This window comes from Zingiber officinale, chromosome 1B (genome assembly GCF_018446385.1).
Source record: "Zingiber officinale cultivar Zhangliang chromosome 1B, Zo_v1.1, whole genome shotgun sequence".
In the NCBI taxonomy this organism is placed as follows: Eukaryota; Viridiplantae; Streptophyta; class Magnoliopsida; order Zingiberales; family Zingiberaceae; genus Zingiber; species Zingiber officinale.
The window spans coordinates 125370317-125395459 of record NC_055986.1 but is presented as its reverse complement, the minus strand read 5'-3'; the positions used below and the strand labels follow the sequence as shown (position 1 = coordinate 125395459).

At 38.0% G+C, this 25143-nt stretch overlaps 2 protein-coding genes across 6 annotated transcripts; both read right to left on the bottom strand.

Annotated features, from left to right (window-relative positions):
- Positions 1 to 8080: 8080 nt before the first annotated feature.
- LOC121977252 (protein NETWORKED 1A-like) lies at positions 8081 to 15113 on the bottom strand. Its single transcript, XM_042529845.1, has 5 exons — positions 14832 to 15113; positions 13778 to 14054; positions 11486 to 13272; positions 9352 to 11328; positions 8081 to 9129 (listed from the first exon to the last, which is right to left on the bottom strand). Exons 2-5 carry the CDS (start codon positions 13875 to 13877, stop codon positions 8218 to 8220), a joined length of 4776 nt encoding a protein of 1591 aa, XP_042385779.1. The 5' UTR covers positions 13878 to 14054; positions 14832 to 15113; the 3' UTR covers positions 8081 to 8217.
- Positions 15114 to 16394: 1281 nt separating this feature from the next.
- On the bottom strand, positions 16395 to 25138 carry LOC121977220 (protein RDM1-like). Of its 5 annotated transcripts, none has more exons than XM_042529815.1 (3): positions 24939 to 25131; positions 18588 to 18756; positions 16395 to 16913 (listed from the first exon to the last, which is right to left on the bottom strand). In XM_042529815.1, the coding sequence occupies exons 2-3, from the start codon at positions 18742 to 18744 to the stop codon at positions 16510 to 16512; spliced, it is 561 nt and encodes a 186-aa protein (XP_042385749.1). In that variant the 5' UTR covers positions 18745 to 18756; positions 24939 to 25131; the 3' UTR covers positions 16395 to 16509. The 5 variants fall into 5 exon arrangements, with proteins under 5 accessions (XP_042385749.1, XP_042385759.1, XP_042385756.1 ...); XM_042529825.1 differs by having other exon boundaries at positions 18603 to 18756; positions 24939 to 25127; XM_042529822.1 differs by lacking the exon at positions 24939 to 25131 and adding an exon at positions 18880 to 18963.
- Positions 25139 to 25143: the final 5 nt, after the last annotated feature.

Here is a 25143-nt window from a genome sequence, read left to right as displayed (position 1 = left end):
GTCCATTTTTCGCTGGAAAACCGCAGGAGCATTTTTAAGTCCGAATGGCATTACAAGCCACTCAAAAAGCCCATCAGGCACCCAAAAAGCAGTCCATGGTATAGAATCAGGATCCATGGCCACTTGATGGAATCCACTTTTGAGGTCAAACTTTGAAAATATTTTGCTTCTCCCTACTCTGTGTATAATTGTATTGATACCTGGGAGACTGTACTGGTCTTTATGGGTATTATCATTTAACCTCTTGTAGTTGAAAACCATTCTTTCTTTACCTTTGGATTCCTTCCCTGTCTTAGGGTCCATCGTAGTACCTGAATAGACAATAATCGCAGTTGTTCTATGACGACTGTTACTTGGTCTAATTACCTTTAGATCCATTAACATTTTGATATGCTTTCTAAAGGAGTCCTGCATTTGGGGAGTGACGTGCTTGAGAGGTCTGTCTTCAATAATTAAATCTGGATTTTTAATCTCAAGCTTACAGGTCACTAAATTTGATTTCCAGTACTTCATTGGATTATCCCCAATATAGCCTGTATCCGTTAACTCTGAAATCATGTCTTGGAGGTGCTGTCCAGGTTGCCATATGCATACTTGCTCCTGAATCTGATTATACTCTTCTTCGTCTAACTCCAGTTCTTCAATCATAGGAGCTGCAGGAACAACTTGTTGAGTTTGAATGGTTGTAACATTTTTATAGAATGTTACCTCGTTTCCTTCAATTCGAACTCCTCCATGCATGGCTCGGATGAAGTTACATCCAAGAATCATTGTGATATTTCCTCCCAATGTTAACGGAAAAGCATAAGTATAGGGTACTCTGAACTGATGTTCCCCTATCTTCATATTTCCATATTTTAACTTCTTATTGGCAGTCGTCTTGGAGTTTATTCCACTGAAATTCACAACAAAGGTGTTATCTTCAATAGCTTGAGGAGGTATTGATACCTGATCAATGCAGCACGTAGTGGCTCCAGTGTCCAGAATGGCATTTACTTTGAAGTTTTCTACTCCTGGAATAATAAGTTCTACAACCAAGTTAAAGAGACCATTTGTTTTTGATCTTGGTTGTTTTGCTTCTTCTATGGAGAATACCTTTTCTCTGCCTGAGTCAATAAGAACATTTACTTCTTCTTCTTCAATTTCTTCCTCAGGATTAATAAACTCTTTATCTTCCAATCTTCTCAATAAATCTTTGTTCTCCAATTCTAGGCGATCAATTTTGAAGTGAAGCTCTTCATTTTCAGTGCAAACTTCTAGTGTGTTGGGACTATTGATCCGTATTAGCTCTTCCTTTTCAGCAGCAAATTCTTTCCTCAGTGTTTCTATCTGAATTTCTGCCAATAATTTTGTGCTTGCTAATTCTTGCTTCAATCGCTCAATCTCAGCCGTTGACCATGCAATGTAATTCTGTTGTTCTTGGAGTAATGTATTTGGAGAAAAAGGGATTGGAACTGACCTTTCTACCGGTATGCTCATGTCAAAGTAGTTCCTTGTACACATTCCGCATGAAGTTATATGACAAGTACTACAATGCATACGGTGTTTCTTCATTGTTTCCCTTTTGCAGCATGTACACCTCTGGTAAGGAGAAGATATTTCTCCATTAATCTCCCATATATGATTACAATCATGCTGAGCTTTTGGTATTTTCACCATCGGTTGCCACCCTCCTATTTTTCCTATCATGTAGGAGTTTGTTTGTTCCATAAATACAAACAGAAATTCTTGTTTAAGAATAGAATTAACCTGGTGGTCTTCCCCTTCTGATATGCTGAATATAGCGTCAGAGATATCATCCCCTTCCTGTACCGATAGTATTTCATAATCATCAGGGATTTCTAATCCCTCAAATAGGGCTACCCTCTTTGTGTTCTTGAACTCCTTAGGACAATCACGTGCAAAATGGCCTTCTTCTCCACAGAGAAAACACTTACACTTCTTGTTTCTGAGTAAATGTTTCTTCTTTTCTACCCTTGCATGTGTCTGATGAGGTTTGCCTTTGTAAGTTGTTGACTTTCTAAGGCCATATTTCTTCTTTGGGTCCTTGTAATATCCGGGAATGGGCATTTGATCACAGAAGGTTAGATCCTTTAAAGATCTGCTGAAAGCTGCCTTCTTGCATTCTTCTTCCAGATATTTATAAGTAAATATAACTCTTGGATGAACACCCATAGTATTACCCTGATATTTTTCTTCAAAAGCTGCCTTTATTCGGCGACCCAGTTCTCCAGGAAGTTTAAGCCAGAATTTTTCAGATAACTCTGGTCCCGTAAATAATCTTCCTGTCTTGGAGGCAAGATGCATATAGTCAGTAAGAAATGGAATAAGGTCTTTTACCTGTTGACAGTTTAGTCTTTCCAAATCTCTATATGCCCTATCCTGCATGTCAGTTGATCCCTGAAATGGATCTTCAAGTAGAAATACCCTTCTTATCTGGGAAATAATATTCTGCGTACCATTTCTCCCATCGCTGGAATTGATTAACTCCTGGTATTCATTAGGATAAGCCATCCGCCATTGTATCCAGGTTAATCTTTCAGTCTCTCCTAGTAAATTCTCAATATAGTCCGCCTTGTCTTGTGTATCTGTAAAATTTTGCAAGGCTACAACATTTTTAGTAATTGCTTCCCACCTTAGAAAAACATCTTCTATTTTATGGAGCTGAGGTGGAAGTGTAAGAATTGCCCCTGTTTGCTGATGAGCTGAAGGTAGATTCCACCATTCATTCTGATCATTGTGCTTGAATTTTGTCTTTGCTGCAGGTGGAACTGCAATACTTACAGGCTCTTCTTTGGGAGCTCGATTAGGTGGATATCCAACAGGATTCATGGTGGTGTCAGCAGGTGGTCTGTATGCGGATTCTGCCTGTGAATAAATTTGTTCTTGCAGCTGCTTTAATTGTGGATAATCAGAAACCCACTCAGTAACTGAACTGCTACTTCCCGCAGCTACTATTTCTTCCCCACCACCTTTTGCGAAGGGATTGATAAATTCCTCATTTGAAGATGAATGATGCAATTGTTCTGAATCCTGCAAAGCTAAATATTGCAAGTAATCAAGATACTCATCATCATCTGAATCATTGTGTACCTCAGTAAACATGCATAAAAATTGTCCTGAAGTTGAGGACTGTTGTGAAGAGGATTGTATTGCATCAAGTTCTGCTTGTAATTCTCTTCTATACTCTCTTGATGTTCGTATGCATTTGCGTGTGATAGCAATACTTCTTTCCATTGATGGCGGTGCATCAATTAGAGTTAAGTATGCTTCCTCTTCATAGTATTTTTGCTGCTCAATTGCATATTGTCTAGCTTGCTTTTGTAAAGCTAACAATTGTTCTTCAGAAAGGGGTTGATAACCTGAAACACGTTTGACTGGTGCTTCTTCTTGAATAACCTCTTTTCCTTTCTGTGTTTTATCCTTGGATCTGGTAGCTACATATTCCTCAAAATCCGCAATAAATCCAGGTTTTGTGCTAAACTTTGCAAAATCCTCTTCATCACTGCAACAATTTTGACAACCTTGGCAAAAAGGATTAGCTTTAGTGCTAGAACAAACCTGAGATACTTGATTTGTTGATCCAAAACCAAATGCCCCTCGTTCTGTTGAACTTAATAGCTCTACTTCCCTTACTTCTGGTGTAATAATTTGCTCAATAATCAGTTGAGCAATGCATTCCTGTTTGTTCAAAAATATGTCATCATTAGTTGTATTGAAAGCCATAATCTTAACTTCGCCTCGATAGTCTGAGTCAATTACGCCTCCCATGATAATAATGCCCCTCATTGCTGCACTGGATCTGGGAGCTATTCTTGCATATGTGTTTTGTGGAATTTGGATGCAAATACCTGTTTGCAATAAAGATCTACCAAGAGCAGGTATTTCTTGAGCATGAGTGATAGAAATGTCATACCCTGCAGATCCTGATGTTCGTCTTACAGGAAGCTGTGCAAGCAAATGTATTCTTTTGACAATTAATTCAGGACCTCTTTCTTCTTCCACAATAACTGCAATTGTATGGCTTGTCAGCTCTTCTTCATCTGATTGTATCTCCTCATCTTTTGAGTTAAATTTTGGGAGAGATGATGAAGTTGCTGCTTGATATTGGTCAAACTGTAAAGAAACACTGCCATCAAGCATATTTCTTGTATTGACCTCCGTTGGTTGCATTGGTATGTTGACAGTTGACTGCCTGATGATCCAGTTATGTCCTAAGACATCTCTGGTATTGTAACTTCTTCCGGGAAGTGCCCTTACTCCATGGCTTGCTAAATAATCAACTACATTCTGTATTTCATATGCAAAACCAACATTAGGAGTATTAGACAGTCTGCCTACCAGTCCTCGAGTTATGAGCAGGTTGGCTTCTCCGTTTCGCCAGTTCTCATATCCTCTTGCGAGTATTGATACCTGTATATTTCTGTAGAAATCAGAAATTGTTAACATAGTATCAGGTATCACGTATACCAATTGACTTCCGTGTGTCATGTCAATTTCCATTGTTGCAAAGATGGCTTGATCTCCCTGCCATCTATTATCTCTAAAAACCACTAGTGCCAAAGTGCCTTCTTCTTGTCGGTGAAGGATTTGAATTCTTACTTGAATTACCCCCATATGGAGAAATCACATACCACTTCTTTGAAGTTGATTAAAGCTTTCCAGTTGAATAAAGGCTCTATCAACTTGGTTGCTTGTAACTAAAACAGCTTCTTCAGATCGATGAACATATACTCTATGATGTGCGTCATCCCTTCTTGAGTGGTATAGAACTTCTGCTGGAACAATTGATGCTCTCTCTTGCATAGAGAGTCGAAGTTGCGTCTGTGGGTCAAGTTGCTGTTCCAGAGCATTGTTATAACTTCCCCCAGTTACTCTTCTTGCTACTCACTGTATGGCTCTTTGTGCATTATATCTTCGCCTTTGACCTTGTCTATATTCTCGCACTTGGTCTTCAAACAGTGACGCCCCTTCTGTTCTTGTGATTGTTGTAACAGGAGGGTTTCTGCTTTGAGTAGCCATTACTTCTTTGTAGTTTTTGCCTGTTCCTCCTTTAAAATTTGAAAAGGATCAGTAAAAACTCTAAGTCTTCCTTTTGATTCTTTTGGTTTCTCGTGAATAGAAATTGCTTGAATTCTTTCGGAGAGATTTTTGATGATTTCGTCAGGAAGAGTTTGCTGTGCTGGAGCTTCCTTTGCTTCAAGTTTCTTTACTCTTTCTTCTAGAGACTCAAGCTTCTCTAGAATGGTAACCAAGAGTTGGATCTGCGTATTAGCTTGTTTAATAAGGATATTATTACTGCTAATACCTCCCTTGTAGTCAGCAGGTTTGCAAAAGCCGACTGCAGGTGATTCAATGCCTTCAGTAGCTTGGAGTGCTTCCTTATATGAATTTGTAGCCTTTGTATTAATATAACTCATGAAAACACCCAGCCTTCAACTTTTTGTAGAAGGGTTTCAACCCTGTCTACCTTTTGCTTCAGTTCTTCAGATAACTGTAAAGCTTGCTGTTCAACCTGTTTAGGTCTTTCAGTTATCTTAATAATAAGATCTTCCAACTGCCTCTTAGTTAGTGGTTTATTCTCCAACACTTCCTTAGTGAGATTTAGCAAAGCCTCACTTAATCTAAGGTTTTCACCTTTTAATTCCTCTATTTGTTCCTGTATCTGTTTAAAGTTCTTAAGATGAACTCTACAGGAAAGACAAACTCGATCGTATATAACCGAGATGTTATGAGCTAATTCTCTTTGAGTAGGCTGACTCTCTCTTTCTGCTAAGTCAAGGTATTCTAGGTTCGAGGTATGGGATTTAGTATACCATTCCTGTATGTGTTCTTCCCAACGTCTGGACATAGACACAATTATAATTGTACCCTCTAATTCTATTTTTCTTCAAACTTATGGCTTACAGCTTAGAGGGTCCTAAAAGCTTTCTTGCTCACACAGGTGTGCCCTTGGATTTACCTCGGCATCCCTTGCCTTTGTTACCAAGTTAGGACCTGTTCTTTTGCAATCCACTCGTCGTTCCCCGGTTGCCTTATTACCATAAATTCTTAGTAAAATAAATTTATTGGACACAATTAATCAGACACTATATCAGTTCATGTTTTCGCTATAACTGATCAACAGTTGCAATTCGCTAGACATGCCCTCGGGGTTCGCTATAACTGATCAACAGTTGCAATTCGCTAATCCGAATTTTAAAGAAAGATGTCTTTTATTGTTTTAAGAACAACATATAAAGGAACTTTCTACCATATACCCATCCTCTCCCCTTCGAATACCCTGAGTAGGGTTTACTCAGCCATAAGAACTTAGCTCTGATACCAAAACTATGTTTGTGTGTAACTTATTGATTTTTGGTGGGCTTTGCCATGCACCTCCATGTTTCATCACAGGCAGAGCAGTGTTTTTTCTTTCAGCAGGGAAAGGCTGCTTAATTGTCTCTGCAAATAGACCGTGCAGCTGGCGAGAGTTGTTAGCTTAGAGTTGTCAAAACATTTGATGTCTATAATTAACAGCAACAATTAAGTAGAACAGGGACAGAAACAGCAGCAGCACCAACTCGGTGGCACAGGGAAAGAAACCATACAAACAACAAAATACCACCAAACAAACAAACAAAAAAGATATGTATCAGCACTTGCAATTATAAGGGACTGCTAGCTTAGCTACATCAATCATTTAATACTCAGACGACTATATTAGATATCTGCCATGTTCTCGACTGATTGTTTGTGATTCAGAATCATATTTCTTCCTAACTTTAAGCACCTCGAGTTTCAGCTGGTTAGTTCATTTTATAGGTCAACTATTTCCAGACAGCCAACCTTTCTGAACTTGATTCAAAGTTTGGCTAGTTTATTTCAAATCGATTTGACTTTGGCTACTGTAAGGTTTTTTTTATCTCAATTATTTAGTCATGCAACATATGCATCAACCTTTGATTGATTAGGATATCTCAAGAGTCAATAGAAGAATATATTATTGATCCATCTAATGTGCAGATGAGATTTTGCTTTTTAAATAGGCTACAGTGGTAACTCTGTGGATCCAAGTGATGGTTGTACTGACATAGAAGTGGTTGCATCAATATGTAAATGCTAAATCAGGTGTTATGGTTCTTGATGACTTCAAAAGTACTACGTGGATGTCAGCTTTACCACTAAGCTTAATAGGGCATGTTCATGTGATGAGTTCACTGTTCTGTAGTGGTGATTAGTTTATCCTTCAATGAGAACACTTGAAAGGCTAGGCTGCAAATTCAAGTAAAGATGCAACAAAGCACTATGTATCAAGTTTCTGCAGCCTTTAGACCACAGCATTAAAAGGAATTTAGCCAAACTAGTATGACTCTATTGCAGTGACACGGTCAGCTCACTAAAATAGTTTCAGCTTCATCTGCATGGTTTCTTAGAATTCTTTTCAGGAATCACCAGCTATCAGGTTTATTCATTGTACATGGAATTCATATAACTTCTGGCCTCCTTGATCATTACGCAACTAGACATGCAAATTTCACTTTTTATCTACCACACTCAATTCTCACTTAACAACCATAAAGTTCTCAATCCATCTCCATATTCTTTTTTCTTCTTCAAGCTGTTTTTACTGGAAGTTCACAAGCAGAATTATTAGTCATCTTTAGAGTAATGCCAAGATGGAGCTGTGAGTCCTTATGTCTACGTTTTTATCAAAGCTGGCACTGGGAAGATAATACCAAGAAATGGGGCTCGTCAAATTAAGAAATCTCAAGTAAAATCCATGATCCAATAGTACATGCTAATTCTCAGAGTTTCAAACAGCTTCAGAACTTCTATATTGGAAGTGTATGATAGGATCGTCAGAAATATATTAGACACAAGAGTTCTGAAAGTCATTTGAGCATCAAAACTTGGTTCCAATGCATGTTTTCCTTGATTCATGCAATTTTAATAAATAATGATGTACAGAGACATGATCAAGAAATTTCACAACTCAAGGCAAAGTTAAAAGTTGTAGCCATGTTATTATTGCTGCAAAGGTAGACCAGATATTGATAAACACTTGTTATCAACCTTTATGCTGTTTTTGGCGGTGCCCTAACATTATACAGAAAATGTTATTTCATAGCAGAATAACATGAAAATAAGGAAGACTATATATCTTAAACTAACTGTAATCATGACTAAAAAACCCAGACTGTACAGGCTCATTTTGGTTGATGACGATTCCAAAAATCAGTGCTGGACTTTAGTTCTAGGCCTCATGAGACCACAAAATGGATTGCGCTTTCTCTCGCTCTCATTATCTCTCCTCCCATAAAGGTAATCCCTTAAAGATACTCTGTTTCTTTGCAATCCTTTGTCCTGTCTGTATTCAAATTCTTCTTCAAGTTTCATTAAAACATATTGGATTTTCTGCAACTTGAGCTCCAACCTTGCAACATCTTTGGATCCCCCCTTTGCCTGTTCTGAGATTTGCATTCTTTCCATTTTATATGTACCTTCAGATTTGTGGGTTCCACTATCCAACGAACTGCAATTTTCAGCCATCAATTTCAGCCTATTATTTGTATCCGTTAGCTCCAACATGCCAGCTTCTGCCTCCTCCAACTGTTCTTTCAGAGAGTCATACCCATAGATGGCAGGCAGTTTATCTGCTTTAGAAGTTATTCTCTTTTTCAGCTCATCTATGCTTGCCTTTAGTGCTAGTAGCCTTTGCAAATCAGAATCAAACCTTTTTTGAACCATGTTCCGTTCTTGTAGTGATTCCATTGATGATTTTGGAGAATCTAACTGGTCAATGATCAACTCGTCAGTGTTAATTTCCAGCGAAGGATTATATCCTATTTCTTTATGTAACTTCTCTCTTGATGGCAAGGAGCCTATAGCCTGATCAAGTTGAATGTCTTTGATCATTTGATCACCTTTTGGATACCCATTGTCATCTTTGCTTGCTATATTCAGATGGACACTGGAATCAATCATTTCTTGCTTTAATTTTCCTTTCCCGTCTCTTATCACCCTTTCAAGAGTTTTGACTTTGTCAATCAACCTCTCCAACAGGAAGACTCCAATTACTTTTGTGCTCATATGATTTTCACTAAATTGATCTGCTTCGTGGCCGTGTTGAGGCACAAAGGAAATTTTCTGAAAAAAGGGGGAAAACCAGCTGAAAGATTTAGGCAGAAATATAAAATGGAAGGTTCTGGAATAGAGAATAACTATGGCAAAAAATGAAGTCACTGCACACTTAAAAGCACTAGAATAATGAAAGTGAATTGTTATTAAAATGAGAAAAGAAATATTGGAAATACAAAGTACAAATAGCTTCCACTTGAAATAAATTAGGTATATGTAAGAAATGTATACCTGTTCTGCCTGATTGTCGAATAGTTTAGCCTTTGGAGTTGACACAATTTGTTCTTCCATAGAAATAATACTATCCCACAAGGAGTTTAGCATTGACAAGAGTGTACCTACATCAGCCTTCAGTCCTTGATTTTCTCCCTCAATTTCATGAAGCTTATTCTGAAGATCTTCCACATTTTCCTTGATAAAATCAAGTTCAGAAATAAGTACTTCTCTTTGCACAAGGTCGCAAATCTTGGTTTCCACTATCAGGTCATGAAACTTTTCATCCTGCACTGCTGCATTAATTGTTAAAGTCTGAATATCACCCATCATTTCTGATATTTCGCCTTCACATAGTATAGTCTCACTTGTTTCTTTCTTTAGGTCTGAGATTAGTTGTTCCTGATAGCATAGAAGAACTTCAACCCTTTGATGCATCTCATTGATGTTCCTTTGCATCATCTTATTTTCTTTCTCAAGACATCTAATTTTCTCATTTCTATCAACAATTTCTTGTGAAATAATTGAGAAATCCCCCTCCATCTCTTCTTTAGCCAGTTTAATCTCAGAATTATCCAGTTCAAGAGACTCAAGAAGTTCTTTCAATACCATGTTTTTGTCATGGATGGATTGAAGATTCTGATTGGCTTCTGATAGCTGTGCTTCTGTTTGCATCAATTTATTCATTGTTGTTTCTGTACAAACATCTAGTTCTTCAAATAAGCTAGTGACAATGTCCAGATCAAACTGTAAACTTAATAGGCGATTTCTCAGCTCTTCTTCCAGATAGAGAACAGAGCCAGAGAAAAACATCTTTTCAGCCTCAAGCACACTTATTTTCTCATTTAATCTAGTAATCTCATCCGCAAGACGGTTCTTAATCACATGAAGAGATTCTACATCATAATTGAGGGACTTCAATTCTGTGAGTCTCTCAGCATGTAGACTGTCAGATAACAGATAAAGATGATCCAGGCTCATGGCTTCAACAACAATTTCAAGGTGCTCCCCTTCTAAAGCATTGTGTTTTTGACTTAAGTTACAGAAGTCCAGTGATAGACTCTTCTTCTCTTGGATTAGATTGGTAATCTCATACTCTCTTCTTTGTAGAACTTTTTTCAGATCAGTTACCTGTGCCCTCAGGACATTGATTGCATTCTTCAATACTTCTTCCCTTTGGTTACTTGCGTCCAGGTCGATCAGCAGTAGAGCTTCCCTTCCTTTCATTTCACGCTTTTCATTATCCAAGGAAAACAACTTTTCATTTTTCATTTCAAGCTCACTTTCAAGAGAATACTTCTGCAACCCAAGATTGAAGACATCCATACCTATATGTCTCAATAGGGTAGTAATAACTGATGTCTGAAGATGCAGTTCTATGTTATTACTCTCCACTTCTGAAACAGAATCAAAAAGTTTTTGAATTTGATATAGAATTATCTCTAAAAGAACTTCATCCTGGATATCTTCCAGAGATCTAAACTCTTTGTCTATGGAAAGTGCTTTCACTATCAGATTGATCCAATGAATTAATCTCTCATTATAATTAGATAATGACAGTATCTTTTTTGTTTGAATGAGTATCTCCTGCTCCTGCTCTGAAATTAGTATTTCTGCACTTCTGCAAGCTTCTATATGCTTTTGAGCTTCAAAGGAAAGAGCCAAATTCGCTTCTTTAAAATCATACAAGCTCCTTTCTAGGACAAATTTTTCCACCAAAGTACCAATAAGATCATGTTGTTCAGATTGAAGCTGTTTCTCTTTATCATGATATTCCTCTTGCAGGATAGAAATCTTATTTTCAGAAGTACATAGCAGGTTTTTGTATGAATGGATGAGAGTTTCATGTTGTTCTGTTTCTAATCTCAGAGCATCTTCAAGCTGCTTCACCTGATTGATCATCTGATCCTTCTCTCTCAACAAATTCAAGTGCTTATCCATAATTTCTTTATGCCTACTATCCAAATCTTCAAGGTTAATGGTTATGCTTTCCAACTAACAGGATTAAAATAAAAGAATGTCAAGCTAGAAATTGGAAGATGAATATAGAGAAGTTGAATTCTAGAAGAAAAAAAAATAATAGTCATCTGTGTTTATTGTGCATGGCAAAGAAATATAAATGTGCAAGAGCATAAAAGAAGGAAAGATTTACCTGAGAAATAAGAACGCCCCTTTCAGCATGAAGCGTTGAGTTTTGGTCATTGAGTGACTGGCACGAATTTTCAAAGCCCATCAGCTTTGACCTCAAACTCTCAACTTCATTGCTTGCATCAGACAGAGAATTCTCCAGAAGGGAATTCTTCGCTGAAAGCATCTCCAGGTTTCCTGAAAGAATCTTTACCTGTGCAGCAAGTGAATCCCTCTCACTTATATAAACAGAAATTTCACTTTTCAGAGACTCATGTGTACTTTCCAATGCTGTAAATTTCCCTCTTAAATCTTCTAATTCATTTTTTACATCAGAAAGAAGCTTATACAAGACAGCATTCTTCTCTGAAATTTTATCCATGTCTTTCAGCTTCTCCTCAAAAAGATCCTTTTCAGCCTCATGTTTCTTGCGTGCTTCTTTCAGCTCATAGTTACCAATTTGCAATTCCTTAATGGCTGTCTGAAGCAACTCTACACATAAATCGACTGCTTGCATTTTCTCCATTAGATCTTGATGCCTCTGTTCTAAATCATCCTTTTCTTTTTTGACATGATAAAGCTCTTGAGCAAGAACTTCCTTTTCTTCTACAAGGATAGCAATTTTATCTTCCAATTCCATTTCCTTTTCCTTTAGCAAAATTATTTCTTCTTGGAGACCTTTCAGCATCAAAGCAGAGTGAACTTTCTCTTCATTTAAGCTACTATTTTCCTCCTTAAGTTTGATAATGTCTTCCTCTAGACTTTTATTAGAAAGTTCCAAAGCCTTCAAGTTCTGGTATTTCTCTTGTAAAGTACTTTGGAGTTTGTTCAAATCTTCTTGCTTTTGGTTGATTTCTTTCTCTTGCATCCTTGCTTTCAGTTCTAGTGTCTCCAAATCCCATTGTAGAGATAGATTGAGCTCTTCAACATTTTTAAGTTTATCGACTTCCTTTGCCATGTCATCACGAAGTTTACACAATTCATTTTCTGTATGAGAGAAATGTAGTTCAAGACTAGATATTCTTTCAAGAGATATCTTTTGTTGGAGATGAGTTTCATCCCTCTCGGAGTTCAATCTAGAAAGGGTTCCCTTTAAACTTTGAACTTCATTTTCAGCATTATTAGCACGCTTAGATTCTTCCATTATCTGGTCTTTCAAAACATGTATCTCTGATGACAACTCGGATACATCTTGTTGCAGCTTTCTTATCACATTGCTTGCACCTCGTTTCACTTTAGCTTCTTGATCATGGTTTTCTGCTTTGTTCTCAATAGCCTTAACCTCTACCTCCAAAGAATGCAGAACTTTTTTCACCTTCCCTACTGAAGAATATGCACGTGCTGCCCCCTCGCCATCTGGAAGCTTCTCATCGTATTGATTGATTCCCTTTCTTCCAGACAGCGGATCACTTTCTTCATAATCTGCTCCATTTCTTTTTTTGACATAAAAATCAGGGAACAATCCAAATGCTTCTTTTTTGAAATCATCTGAGTCATATTGTGTATAAATTGGTGAAAAGATTTTGGGTGATTGCGGGTCCAACACATTAGCTGATAAAGCGGTAGGAGATTCATCAGGAAACAACAAAGGAATTTGGTTGGGCAATGCCTCAGCTATTGTTCGATGAGCATGACGGAGCAATCTAGTTGACTGTTCATATCGTTCTGCTAAGGCACGATACCCTCGATAAAATTCATCCACCAACTTTTTAAGTTCAGGACGTTTCTTGTAATACATTTCTGCTCTCCTTGCAAAAGAATCAGCATCTTCTTCTATGAGCTTGATCATTGCTTTAACCTTCACGTCCATGTCTGTTAAGTTTGAATGCCTGAGTTAGTACAATCTTGCAAGGATATTAAGGGCAAAATGACAAAAAATCCAATAATAATGTTGCACCTTGCAAGCAAAATATGTTTATAGATATGTTAAAGCTTAGCAAAGTGAAATGACAGCAATTAAAGAAAATAGCTACCAGAAACATATCATTGCTTGTGCCATTTTCATCGACAGACATTACATGTTCTTTGGCAATCACGTTGTGCCCTCCTATTAATAGCATCGCTGTACCCCAGCTAACATGAGTACTACAACATATGTTGGCTGACTTCCAAAAAACCAATGACTACCAAGCCCTAGGTTCTTATCTGAAATTAAGCACATATTTTCCCACAAACGATGCATAATAAAGTTGGATGCAGTGTAATACAAATATATTCTCAAAGTCTACCATATCTATCGAACGTTATTTATTGTAACGAGAGATATAAGCCTACACCATTCAGAAACCAAAAATACACTCATGCATGGTTAACTAACCTTGAACATTATCCTGAATCCACTTGGAATTTTTGGGGCTGATATGATTGCCCCACCATGAGTACAGGTGTACTGGGTCTGAATTTGCTAATGTAGTCATCAACAGAAGCGAGCAGAAGAGTGTCCAAAATTGGGAAGAACAGGTGTTGCACAAATAAAATTAGGCAACCAATCCAAGTTCGAGTAAGAGCCAGGTGTCACCGAAAAACCACACTTCAGAAGGCCGACAAAGCTGAAACTGAATGTTGTGGATTATCTTCTGATTTTTATCACCAACCTACGAAGTTGGAAGACAAAGCACTATTATAATGTTGTAATAGTTATACCATTATATATGCAAAAGATATAGTTTGCTCAGGCAGGATGACAACCTATCACACATCAAGCATATCATAATTCACAATACTGAAGCATTGGAACTGAAGAAGATTAGCTAGCAAAAAGTAAACAAAGAATAACAATACTAGAAGATTATAAGCTTCTCCAGTGATTACTGAAAGAGATCTCATACTTTTCCACAATAAAGAGCAGAGATATGAAGATAAGACCTTTAAGAGCACCAACAAAGGAAAAGGACAAGGATTGAAAAAGCATATGAAGTAGATGAGAAAGTCCTCCAAATTCTACTAGAAAAGATGGGGGAAAAAAGGAACGACAGCTTCAGGAATTGAATATCTGAACACATAATCCCAAGTATGGGAGCAAAATTTTAAATGTTCACAGTAATTCGGATAGACATACATAGATTGGAAACGGAAAACTAGAAGATTTAAACCCAATCGAGTACACAATCGAGAGGAGAAACAAAAACATATTTGCCGAACTGATTTTAAAAAAGACAGCTATAAAACAAGACGCCTGTATCAAAAACCATTCCAAAAAAAAAAATGATCATAAGAATCTCACTGAATCCGTAAAAAATCGAGCCCAGTGATCTACTAAAACATCAAGATTATTCTAGGGATTTCCACCTCCTTAACAAGGTGAAGAAAAAAAAAAAATCCAATTTTTTAGGTATAGAAACACCGAGTGAAGCAAAAAAATAGAATCATACCGAGGAGCAAATAAGGACTAGGCTCCAATCAGCAGCTTCGATGATGAACACCAGCTGCTGTTCTCGTCCATCCTCAACCCATCCGCACCTCTCTCTCTCTGATCACAGTAGAAGAATTTTCGTAACGGAAACGTCCAAGGGAGCAATAAAAGGATAAGAATGAGAAGAAGAAGAAAAGGAAACGGCAGAAATTGAGGCTGCTTTCTTGGTATGGACCGATCATGCAGTTCTCATTTTTTTCAATAAAGGCGTGATTTTTATTATGGAAATTCAGGCGGCTGCTTTGACGTTAAGCAATAAGGTAGTGCATTCTATTCCTGCTTTTGCATGCTTCCAAAGTTCTTGTGCGAGGTTTTGACATTTTGACCTATTTTCGAAAAAAACATATTCTGAAAAATGATTTTAAATATTTTTAGAGAAAATACTAAACAATAACAGTCAGATTATTTTGAAAAATATAAAAACTTGAAACAGTAGCGTTTATAAATTCAACATTTTTATAATAATAAATTATATAAATACTTCAAAATAAAATTTTTGTACGGTTCATGAGATATATAGATTTTTTTATTATTCGAATAATTTAATAATATAGTTACCAGATTGGATGGCCACCCATTTTATTAAACAATTCGATTCTTTAATGCCACCCATCTTAAAATAATTTTTAAATTAGTAGTTTTTTATAATAAGGAAGAATAATTAACGAGTGATATTGTTTGTTTTAAAAATGGTTTTTATTATTTGTAAAAAAAAAAGGTTTTTACAACGATCACGCATGCCAGTCTTGGGCCGGTGGAGAAATTATATAATTATATTATTCATAAATAACAAAATAATTACTTTTTGTCCTCCATTGTTTCTACCTTTGAAGGGGCGGCGCAGGGCATTGGATTCGGTAGCCGCCCAAACACTCAGCGCTACTCTTCAATGATCTGGAAATCTGAAAAAGGAGAAAACGTGTATTTTTCCACACCAGCATTTCCTTGTCCTGTTCTTCATCCCCTTTATTAATAATTGATGGAGAATAATGTAGCTAATAAATTAATTCGTTGATATTGAGAAGCAAACAGATCGACTATGACCATTTGGTCCTCTATTGATTATCTAAATGATCCGATCATGTATTTATATTTGATTATTTTCCCATATGCGTTATTTAATTGTGAGCATGCGCGGCTCAATAATTGTTGCTTCGCTAGTTACGAGTCATCACTCGCATCATACATGTGAGTTCTGTTAAGACTGGCAAGTAAATTGATCATTAACTTTGATGCACAGAAGAAACATGTTGAATTTGTTTTGAATTATTAAGTTTTTGAATCTTGATTGCAAGTATATTCCAACCAACACGATATTTGCTACCTAGAGAATTATAGCAACCTCTCAGCAAACTGGATTAGTCTGTAACCATATCTTGATTATGATTGCTAAATTAATTTCATCCACCATAAAATAAAATGATTAAGATGGTCACCATAAGAAGGGATTAGGATGAGCAACTTTGATAAGATTAGCCATCAATCCAACTCACTACGCAATAACAAACAAAGCTGGTGGGGCTGCTAGTGCAAGCTTTCTTTCAATGACTTTAGATCAATTCCAACTAGTTACGCAGGACAAATTATAGCACCAGAGTTGTGGTGTCATTTGTGTGAACATGACATCAAACATGCAGTCATGAATCAAAGCCAGAATAGATGCCACTCTCACGCAATAGCCTCTTTTCCTCTTCGACGTAGCTCTTCCCCCTGCTGGCCTGACCAAGATCCCTTTTGCGCTTCTCCTTTTGTGAGAACGATAAGTTTTTGTCTTTCTTGTCAGACTGCTGGCTGGTTGAAACATTCAACAGCTTCTCACCTTGAGCTACAATAGCTCTGGTGTGCTCCCGCTCTTCAAATGATTCTTCTGTGATACTTTTGGATGCGTCAGATCCTCTGCCGGTTGACCATGACCAGTCTTGCTCTTTATCATTGATCCTTGGGGGAGGCACCTTTAAGATAGAAGGTCCACCACGATAACCATGCTTGCTTAAAGCTTCAAAGTTCAATCCACCAGGTTTCTTCTTTTTGGAGTCGAGTTCTGTTCATGGAGTCAAACCATCACCAAATGTTGTATGTACTATATAAACAAAGTCCTTTCAAGAACATTATCAATATATCCTAAAGAAACACAAATGACAACCAAAAGGAGCAATCCTTTTTCTTTAAAGATGGAATAGCAAAGTGCCCGAACGTTGCATTTGGTGATTACTATTAGATAGGATCAATATGGATGTGATACATGGGATCAGAAGCCCAAAGCTTGGCTAAATAATGATGCGATGTGGTAGATCTGTGGACTTCTTCTGTGACCCAGATAAGGGCCTCAGCTTTGGAAGGATGAATGATGGTATCTAAATGTCGGTTTTCCTTATCGTGGCCAACCCTAGACTCATCCCATTGTTTCATTAGTATGTTAGTGAGATAGTGTAATGGCTGTCCATATAACTGTTTCAAAGATTTGGCCAATCCCTGCCATGAAGTGTAAGGAACGACAGAGCCCAATTTAGAAGGAATGTGTAGTTGTCCCATGTATTCCTGATACATCTCTGCCCTTCTGATAAGTGAACCTGCAGCGTCAAGGACATGGCAACGAGATAAGTTAAATTACTAGGCCATATTATAAAAGGCTCATTATTAGTGAAACAGAAATTTATATAATTCATATCTGGACTGTGGTCTGACAGACAACCCTCTACCTAAGCATGGCCAGTGACATGATAGCCTACTCACAACTAGAAATCCCAATGATGATTGCAAAGTAAAATTACTGATCTCAAAACACATAGGCAACATTCTTGATGATTTAAGAGGATTCTCAACTTTCAAGTAATAACATGAACCTTGATCTATATGGATAATTTGCAAGGTAAAAGATTTCCATCATTCAATAAAAGGCTTACCTGCTGCTTAAACTTTAATCATGTAGATCTTCACCATGAAAAAATCTCAACTAGTATTACTTAACCACATAGATGACAGGCTTTCATTGAAAGGGAAAAAAAGTCTACCCTCACCTCATATTACCTTGCTTCACTCGGATGATTTTCTTTCATTTTCTTTTATTAGTGAAACCTTCGAGTGTTTCTCCAAATTGGCGATCGGGGAGTGCAAACAAACAATTCTGTTTGATTTAGGTTACGCCACTATAGAACTGAGAAAGTGTAGTTCACAAATTGCAAAAAGATCAGTGAGTTCCAAGAGCTACTGAAGTAAAATATGAGAATTTGTCTCAGATTTTTACTATCCAGATTTCCAATTCATCATAGAACCAAATAAACTCTTAAGTACAAAGTGGTCAACATTTTGAACTGTAATATCAAAATTACAATCCGACAACCTTCCATTCAAAGAAAGGATGGGAGCTAACATCATACTGGATCATTTATCTACAATAGTTCAGAAACATTTTGAGTAGAAGTTTAAAAGATATAGTAGTATTTCATTGCACAAATATGATGCTTTCAAAAGATAAATCAAAGCAGATAATGTACAAAGAATTAAGAAATTGTAGTTGTTGATACTTCACGAAGAAAATTATCAGGACCGTAGAGCTTTTTAATAGATGGATGCAACCTGAGATGGCATAGTCTAAAAACAATAATGTAAAGAAGACGGAATAAATCTCAGTAATTTCAGGGTAAATGGTAATATTTCAAGTTCAGTAAAAATAATCAACATCAAATCCTTTTACAAAAAGGGACCATTTTACCACCTCTAGAAGACGAACCTTTTGACATATAATCTTTGGATTGAGGACCTCCATCTTTTGTAGGTGACTTTTTTCTTGGTGCTCCATCTTCAGATTCTGAGCCAGACGAATCATCTGAAGATATTTCCAACGATTTTTCCCATGGAGCCGCTCTCTTCATTTCACAACCACCCTACCAAGCACAAGAGTAATAAAACATAAGAGAACATTAAGAAGATCAGAAGTGACGATTGTCTATGTCAATGAGCTCGAAGAAACAAATAAAATAATAAAAAAAATGTAGCAGGAGAAAAGCCTTTGTATGAGAACAACACTGTTCAGATTCACATGATTAGTTATGCAAGGCAAAGCTAAACACCATACAATATATAAGCGACCAACATAAGACTCATAAACAAACAATAAGAACTCTACAAATGACTGTGGGACCGATCGTGTGGGGCGCTCGGGGTCAGCATATGACCTTTTGCCACCATAAACAAACAATAAGTACCCAAATCTATCATTGTCGGCTATAGAAATTTCTAATGGAATATAAAAGATAGTAACATAGCGCAAAGTCTCTTGATGAATACACTATCCATACACTGGAATCAACATGATTTATCACAGAAAAAGGAAAAACTTCACAATCAGCGTGATATGGCTACTTTAGCTTAGAGAGAATCACAGATAAAAGTACCTCATCAGGTGCAAATACATATTAATCGCAACGAACAAACAAATCTAATCCAAGTTAGTAGATGATGAATTGAACATGATATAACTACAAGGTTTATTAGTTTATTAGACAAGCCAACCGTTTGTCAATAGTTTAGCATACTAAAAATTGTATCTATTAAACAAGGATAGTGGAAGTTGTATATATAGCAGTTGTTTTGACCTAGGCCAGGTCTTGGATCAAGCATATGTTTCTCCCTCTCGGTTAAAGGATCGACTAGGCCTTCTCTCTCGCAGACTTAGGCTAGTTCCAGGTGTGAACTTACTCTTCCCTCTACAAAATAAGCGATTGAGTCTAGTTTTCCCTCGGTTATGACTTAGAGCAATTGCTGGATTAGGCACATCGTTCCCTCTGCCAAGAGAAAAGATGGCTGGGTTCACGCATGTTCAATTAAAGGGAAGACTCAAGAGTTTAGAGTAAGAAGGAAACACATAAAAGTAACCAGAGAAGGTTAGCAAAACAAGCACTTGTCAGTGCAGTACAAGCTGACAGTCACTAGGTAAGATCCTAACTTGGTGGGGGAGATGGTTAGGAACCAAATAATTCTCAGGGAATGGTATCCAGCACCTTGTAGGGATCAAAGGAGGCCTTCAAGGCACAAGCAGGAGGATAATCTTGGGCCCAAAACTGTTCCACCACATCCACGAAGCCTTGCTCGAAGAAGAGGTTGGTCCAGGGCCCAAGTATGTAGTCAAATGCCGAGGAAGCCATAAACACCAACTTCCAGGCCTCACATCTATCATCCGCCCCATCTTGTAGGTAGTCGGCTCAGTCTGGAGTCGCGCAACTTTGGCTGAACGACGAGCTTGTTCCTCAACAGTCGATTGTTCTATAGCTCATTGAGCAGACTCAGCAGAATCTAGGGTCAATTTCAAGTTTGCTAGCTCCTCAGACTGAGCCATCTGGACCTCATCTTCCAAGCAGTCAGCCCGAGTGCGTTGCTCGACCTCTCGAACAACACTTACTTGGTGTGCCTCGAGCAAACAAGGCACTCGGGATGTAAGCTCCATGTGTCGAGTCCATACCTAAGGAAGCAGAGGAATAGGGAGTGAGCAAAGATTAAGCCAAGGTGTAAGTGGTGAGCTTATTTGCACAAGCTTGGCCAACGTGTCTTCCAGAAGCCTAGCCAAGGATAATTGTTGAACGAGATCCTGTTCCTCAATGGCAAGACTAGCCAGCCGAGGATTTTGAAAGGAAGCGGTAGAAGCTTCTACAGGAGGGGTTGACGGGTCCTCTTCACTCACTGGAACAGGATAGCATAGGGGCAGCACAGTTTCGATTGATACCCCAACGAAAAGGGAGGAACCTAGGGAACTATCTCGGCCAAAAGGCAATTGAGTGACCCGAGGACGCTTTCAGCGGGGAAGGTCACGCAGTTAGGTAGACAATGAGGTCTGTCAGAAGGGCGGGGGATGATAACTTAAAAGTCGTCAAAAATTTTATACCCATAATGAAGGTTGGAGGTCTCAATTTCAATGCACCTAGTGAGCGTACTCTCGAACCAAGGAATGGAAGAAGGTTTGCTCTCGCTCTCCTGAAGTCTAGTGCCACCTTTCTGACCTTCATTCTAAACCCTTGTAGGACGCATGGTGATGGTAGTAGCAGGAGACAAATAAAGAAAGAAGAAGTAAGGAATGGAGACTTACATGCGGGAGAACAAAGATGCAAGCGGAAGAGAAAGAAGATGCAAAACTGAGATCGTTGAACCCTACCTTGAGTATATAAAGGAGTGGTAGCCATTTGATGAGTGAGAATCTCAAGTAGTAATTATGGTTTGCACTTCAGTAATCAACTAACCATGATTCCCCATTTGATCCAAAAGATTACAGTGGCTTGAGGGCAAATTTGGCATGGGTGCCAAGACTTTTGCTCGAGAGGTTTCGACTTTGGCCATGAAGGTCCTAGCCCGAGAGGTCTTGAGTTCTCGGCTCCTAAGGTCCTTGATCTTGGCTCTAACTCCGAAGGTTTCAAAGTCTCGACATCATTTCTAGAGATTCCGACCTCGATTCCAAAGGTTTCAAGGTCTCGACCTTGATCTCGAGGTCTCGGCCTCAATTCTAGATGTCTCGAGATGTTCGCCTAAGAGGTCTCAGCCACATAGGTCCTGGCCCAGTAGGTTTCAATCACATAGGTCCTAGCTCGTCTCGACTTTTGCTCGGGAGGTACTTGATCCCAAAGATTCTAGCCAAGTATTTCTTAGTCTAGAGTGTCGCAGCTCAGTCCTTTAAGCCACAGTCATACCGTAACATACCTTAGAGAGGTTTAGCCTCACCACTATTGAGGACAAGCATAGTCTAGACCCTACTTAAGAAATCATCCTTTCCTATTCCCCTGGAGAATATGTCTGTCACCAACAAAGATAGGGATAAGATTTTTTCGAGATGAGGCACAACCCGGGATCCATTTTTAGTGGTGGGACGATTAAGTCCTCCTAGAGGAATGCCTTTAATAGAGATGGAAGTCCCAAAATGGGAGCTTTTTGACCTGGATTTGTAACCCCTGAACTTTGTTCCTTAGTCCCACAAAATTTGAGGTTGCTAAATTTTTTAGCAACATAAGTAACCAAACCAGACTTTCTAATTCCAACAAAAAATTTCGTGACCAAACAAAACACACTAGCTATTGCCTAAGACTAAAATTACCGCATCCAGTAATCTTGGATCATTTGCCACTTATAACCACTAAAATTACGCTGCAGGAGTGAATCCAAAAATTTGAGACATGCTGAACATACTTTCCAACACAAACCCAAATCTAAACTTAACCCAACAAATAGAAAGCAAAGATGAACGGATGAGAGAGAAAGGGAACAAAACTGAGAGGATACCTTGATTCAAGTTAACGGCCAAATGTTGGAGGCAGTGTAGATGAGGAAGATGTGGATGGAACCCTAGTAATCGTCAGGGAAGGAGGTTTCGGTCTCCAACTAAAAAACCTAGCACGGGATATTTCTTTATAGCAGGTGCCAAATGGGTCGGGCCGAGCCGGGCTCGGCTCAAGCTTCAGGCTTCCTAACTTATGAGTGCATATATATATATATATAGCTTTGATATATTGCGCACCTCACTTTCATGCCTGCGCTATGCGACTGAGTGAGTCGGGGCCCACGGATGTGATACGGGCACCTTGAGTGAGTGGGCACCCGAATCACTTTAGGGTGCCCCAACTTTTAGTCATGTAGTGGAGACGCGCACATAGAAGTGCGCAGCCATATATATATATATATATATATATGGTTTTTAACTTGGCATACGCGTCGCCATGGGCAGCTGTCTAGTCGAGGTGCCCGGAAGTAATTTAGGCATCCCAAAGTAAATGCACTCAAGGTACCCAAATCACTTCCGGACGACCCGGCCATACAGTCATCCATGAGCAACACGCACGACAAGTCAGGTTGGATAGCGAAACCATATATATATATATACTATTTTTTTATTTCGCTTTGGCAATTAAGCATGCTTTGACTAATTAAATTCACCTATATATTTTTTTTTTGCCAAAATCAACTACTCTTTACATTTTTAATTGGCACCAACTAATTTTGAGAGTAACCGATCCAGCCCCACGAAAGTTTTCCACATGCCACCAAGATAAATCAAGAAGCGTTCACAACGAGCGATCCATCAGTCCAATGTTCTTAGATCAATCGTCGATTAAAAGAAATTCATCCATTAATTCGTCGAACCTAGAACTTGATCTTTAAATGTGTGAAAAACTGAGAAGGCAGCACTGTCCCAAAGCTCAGTGTGTCACGACCCAAAAACTTCATCCCTATAAGAGAAATAGCCTCCTTGCTCGAACAATATTTATCCCTTCATCAAAATCCCAAATTATATCGGGATCAAAATCCACAAATAATATCCAAGAAGGGTACATAGGTGGTACAAACATGAATATGCAACATTTTACTTAATGATGTAAAAGAATGTTTGAACCAAAATACCAACTCTACTATACCATGACATGACTGACAGCTGACCTCGTGCAGACTATGAAAATAGAAACTGTCAAAATAACAAAATGGATGAGTGCAATAAAGAAATAAACTGAATGGACTCTATAGACGTCTTCAAAACCATCATTAAGCATCTCTAAGCAACCATTCACAATATTGACCAACTTTGAAAATCGCCTCAAGTCTGTGAATCTAAAGGTAAAAGGGAAAAGAGAGTGAATACAAAGTGCAAAGTAGAGGTAGAAGAGACGTGCATGAAAATAAAATCAAGAGGGCACAACATAGTTTACACTTCATATTTTTCATGTCATTCATCCTTTATTCTCTTCTTGATTTAATTTCATTAGTTCTCCTTAATTTTCATCTTCAACATTATGTCATTCATCCTTTATTCTCTTCTTGATTTAATTTCATTAGTTCTCCTTAATTTTTCATCTTCAACATTACATACATTAGTCTTATTTTATACGAGAATTCAACATAATTTATTTAGTGGGTGATGACATGCAATACACCCATAACAGATGTATCATATAAGTAAAGATGAACGATCTGCAATCGACCTAATATGAACACATCATGTATAAATGTAAATATAAGGGTGAGCGGCTTGCAACCCACCTGAGGAAAACGCCCTGTATATGAGAGTGAACGACCCACAATCCACTCATAACGAAGAACATTGTATGTATGCACATATACATGCATAAATAGGGTGAACGACCTACAATCCATCCAAAAGAGATGCATTGTATATATACGGATTGAACGGCTCGCAACCCACCCAATACGAAGTACATCATGTGTATGCATATATATACAAACACAAATATGGGATGAACGACCTGCAATCCATCCTGCGAGGTAAAATCATCACAATTTGGCCGAAGCCTATGAACGCGCGAAAAGATTCAACAATCTTCTTTAAAGCGTGGAGCAAATGCTCTGTATTAATAGAGGAAATATTTTATTATTGATTTGGTATAAATAACCTCATAACCTTCCAGAAGTATAGAACTAAAGTTCTATAGCACAAGGGTTACACTCGCTTCTCTATTTGTTTAGTTGAGAAGCTACGAAATTTCTTACGAGCGAGGAGCCGAACCCTCTCGTATTGTTCGATTTTAGGTAACTTCTTCAAAAACATCATTTATATTATTTATTCACTTAAAATTTTCATGAGAATTTACGTTCTCTTTTATGGAACTATCCTAAGTTCTCTTGTGATATCTCCAAATTTTCCATCGTACATTATGAATATCATTAATAAAATTTCGATAGGATACTGTTTTGCCATAATCAAAAGGAAAATCAGTGATCAAATAGTTTTTATCAACTTGATAAGATTTTATCTTCTCTACTGTTTAGAACAAAAGAGAAAAGAATGGATAAAATGTATACATCTACAATGATGGATGCAATCGACATAACTCAGCCAGGGTTGCAGTTCTACAACTATAACTCATGAATTAAGGAATCATATGAATAATAAAACTAATTCTGGAATTTTAGGTTATCCTGATAATGGAAACAGAGAAGAAGACTTAAATAGGTATTTAAGTCAGAATTAAGCTCGAATAAACAGAAAAGATCAAACAACTAGTTGAACAATCTAAAACACTTTCTATTTAATCATGCACGAAGGTAAATCAACGGGAATCAAGCAAGAGAACTCCACCTAAATCGAAGATCTAATTGCGCTTGCTGTTGTGCGTTGGCAGCACGATGACAACGTGCGGCGGCTGCGATGGGGCGCGGCGACAGCGACGACGTGCAGCGACGACGATGACGACCACAGCAGGGAGCAAGGGGCGGCAGTCGCGGCGGCGTGAGGAGTTTGAGGGTGAGGAAACGTTGGTTGAGGAAGACTAGGGTTGGGGCAG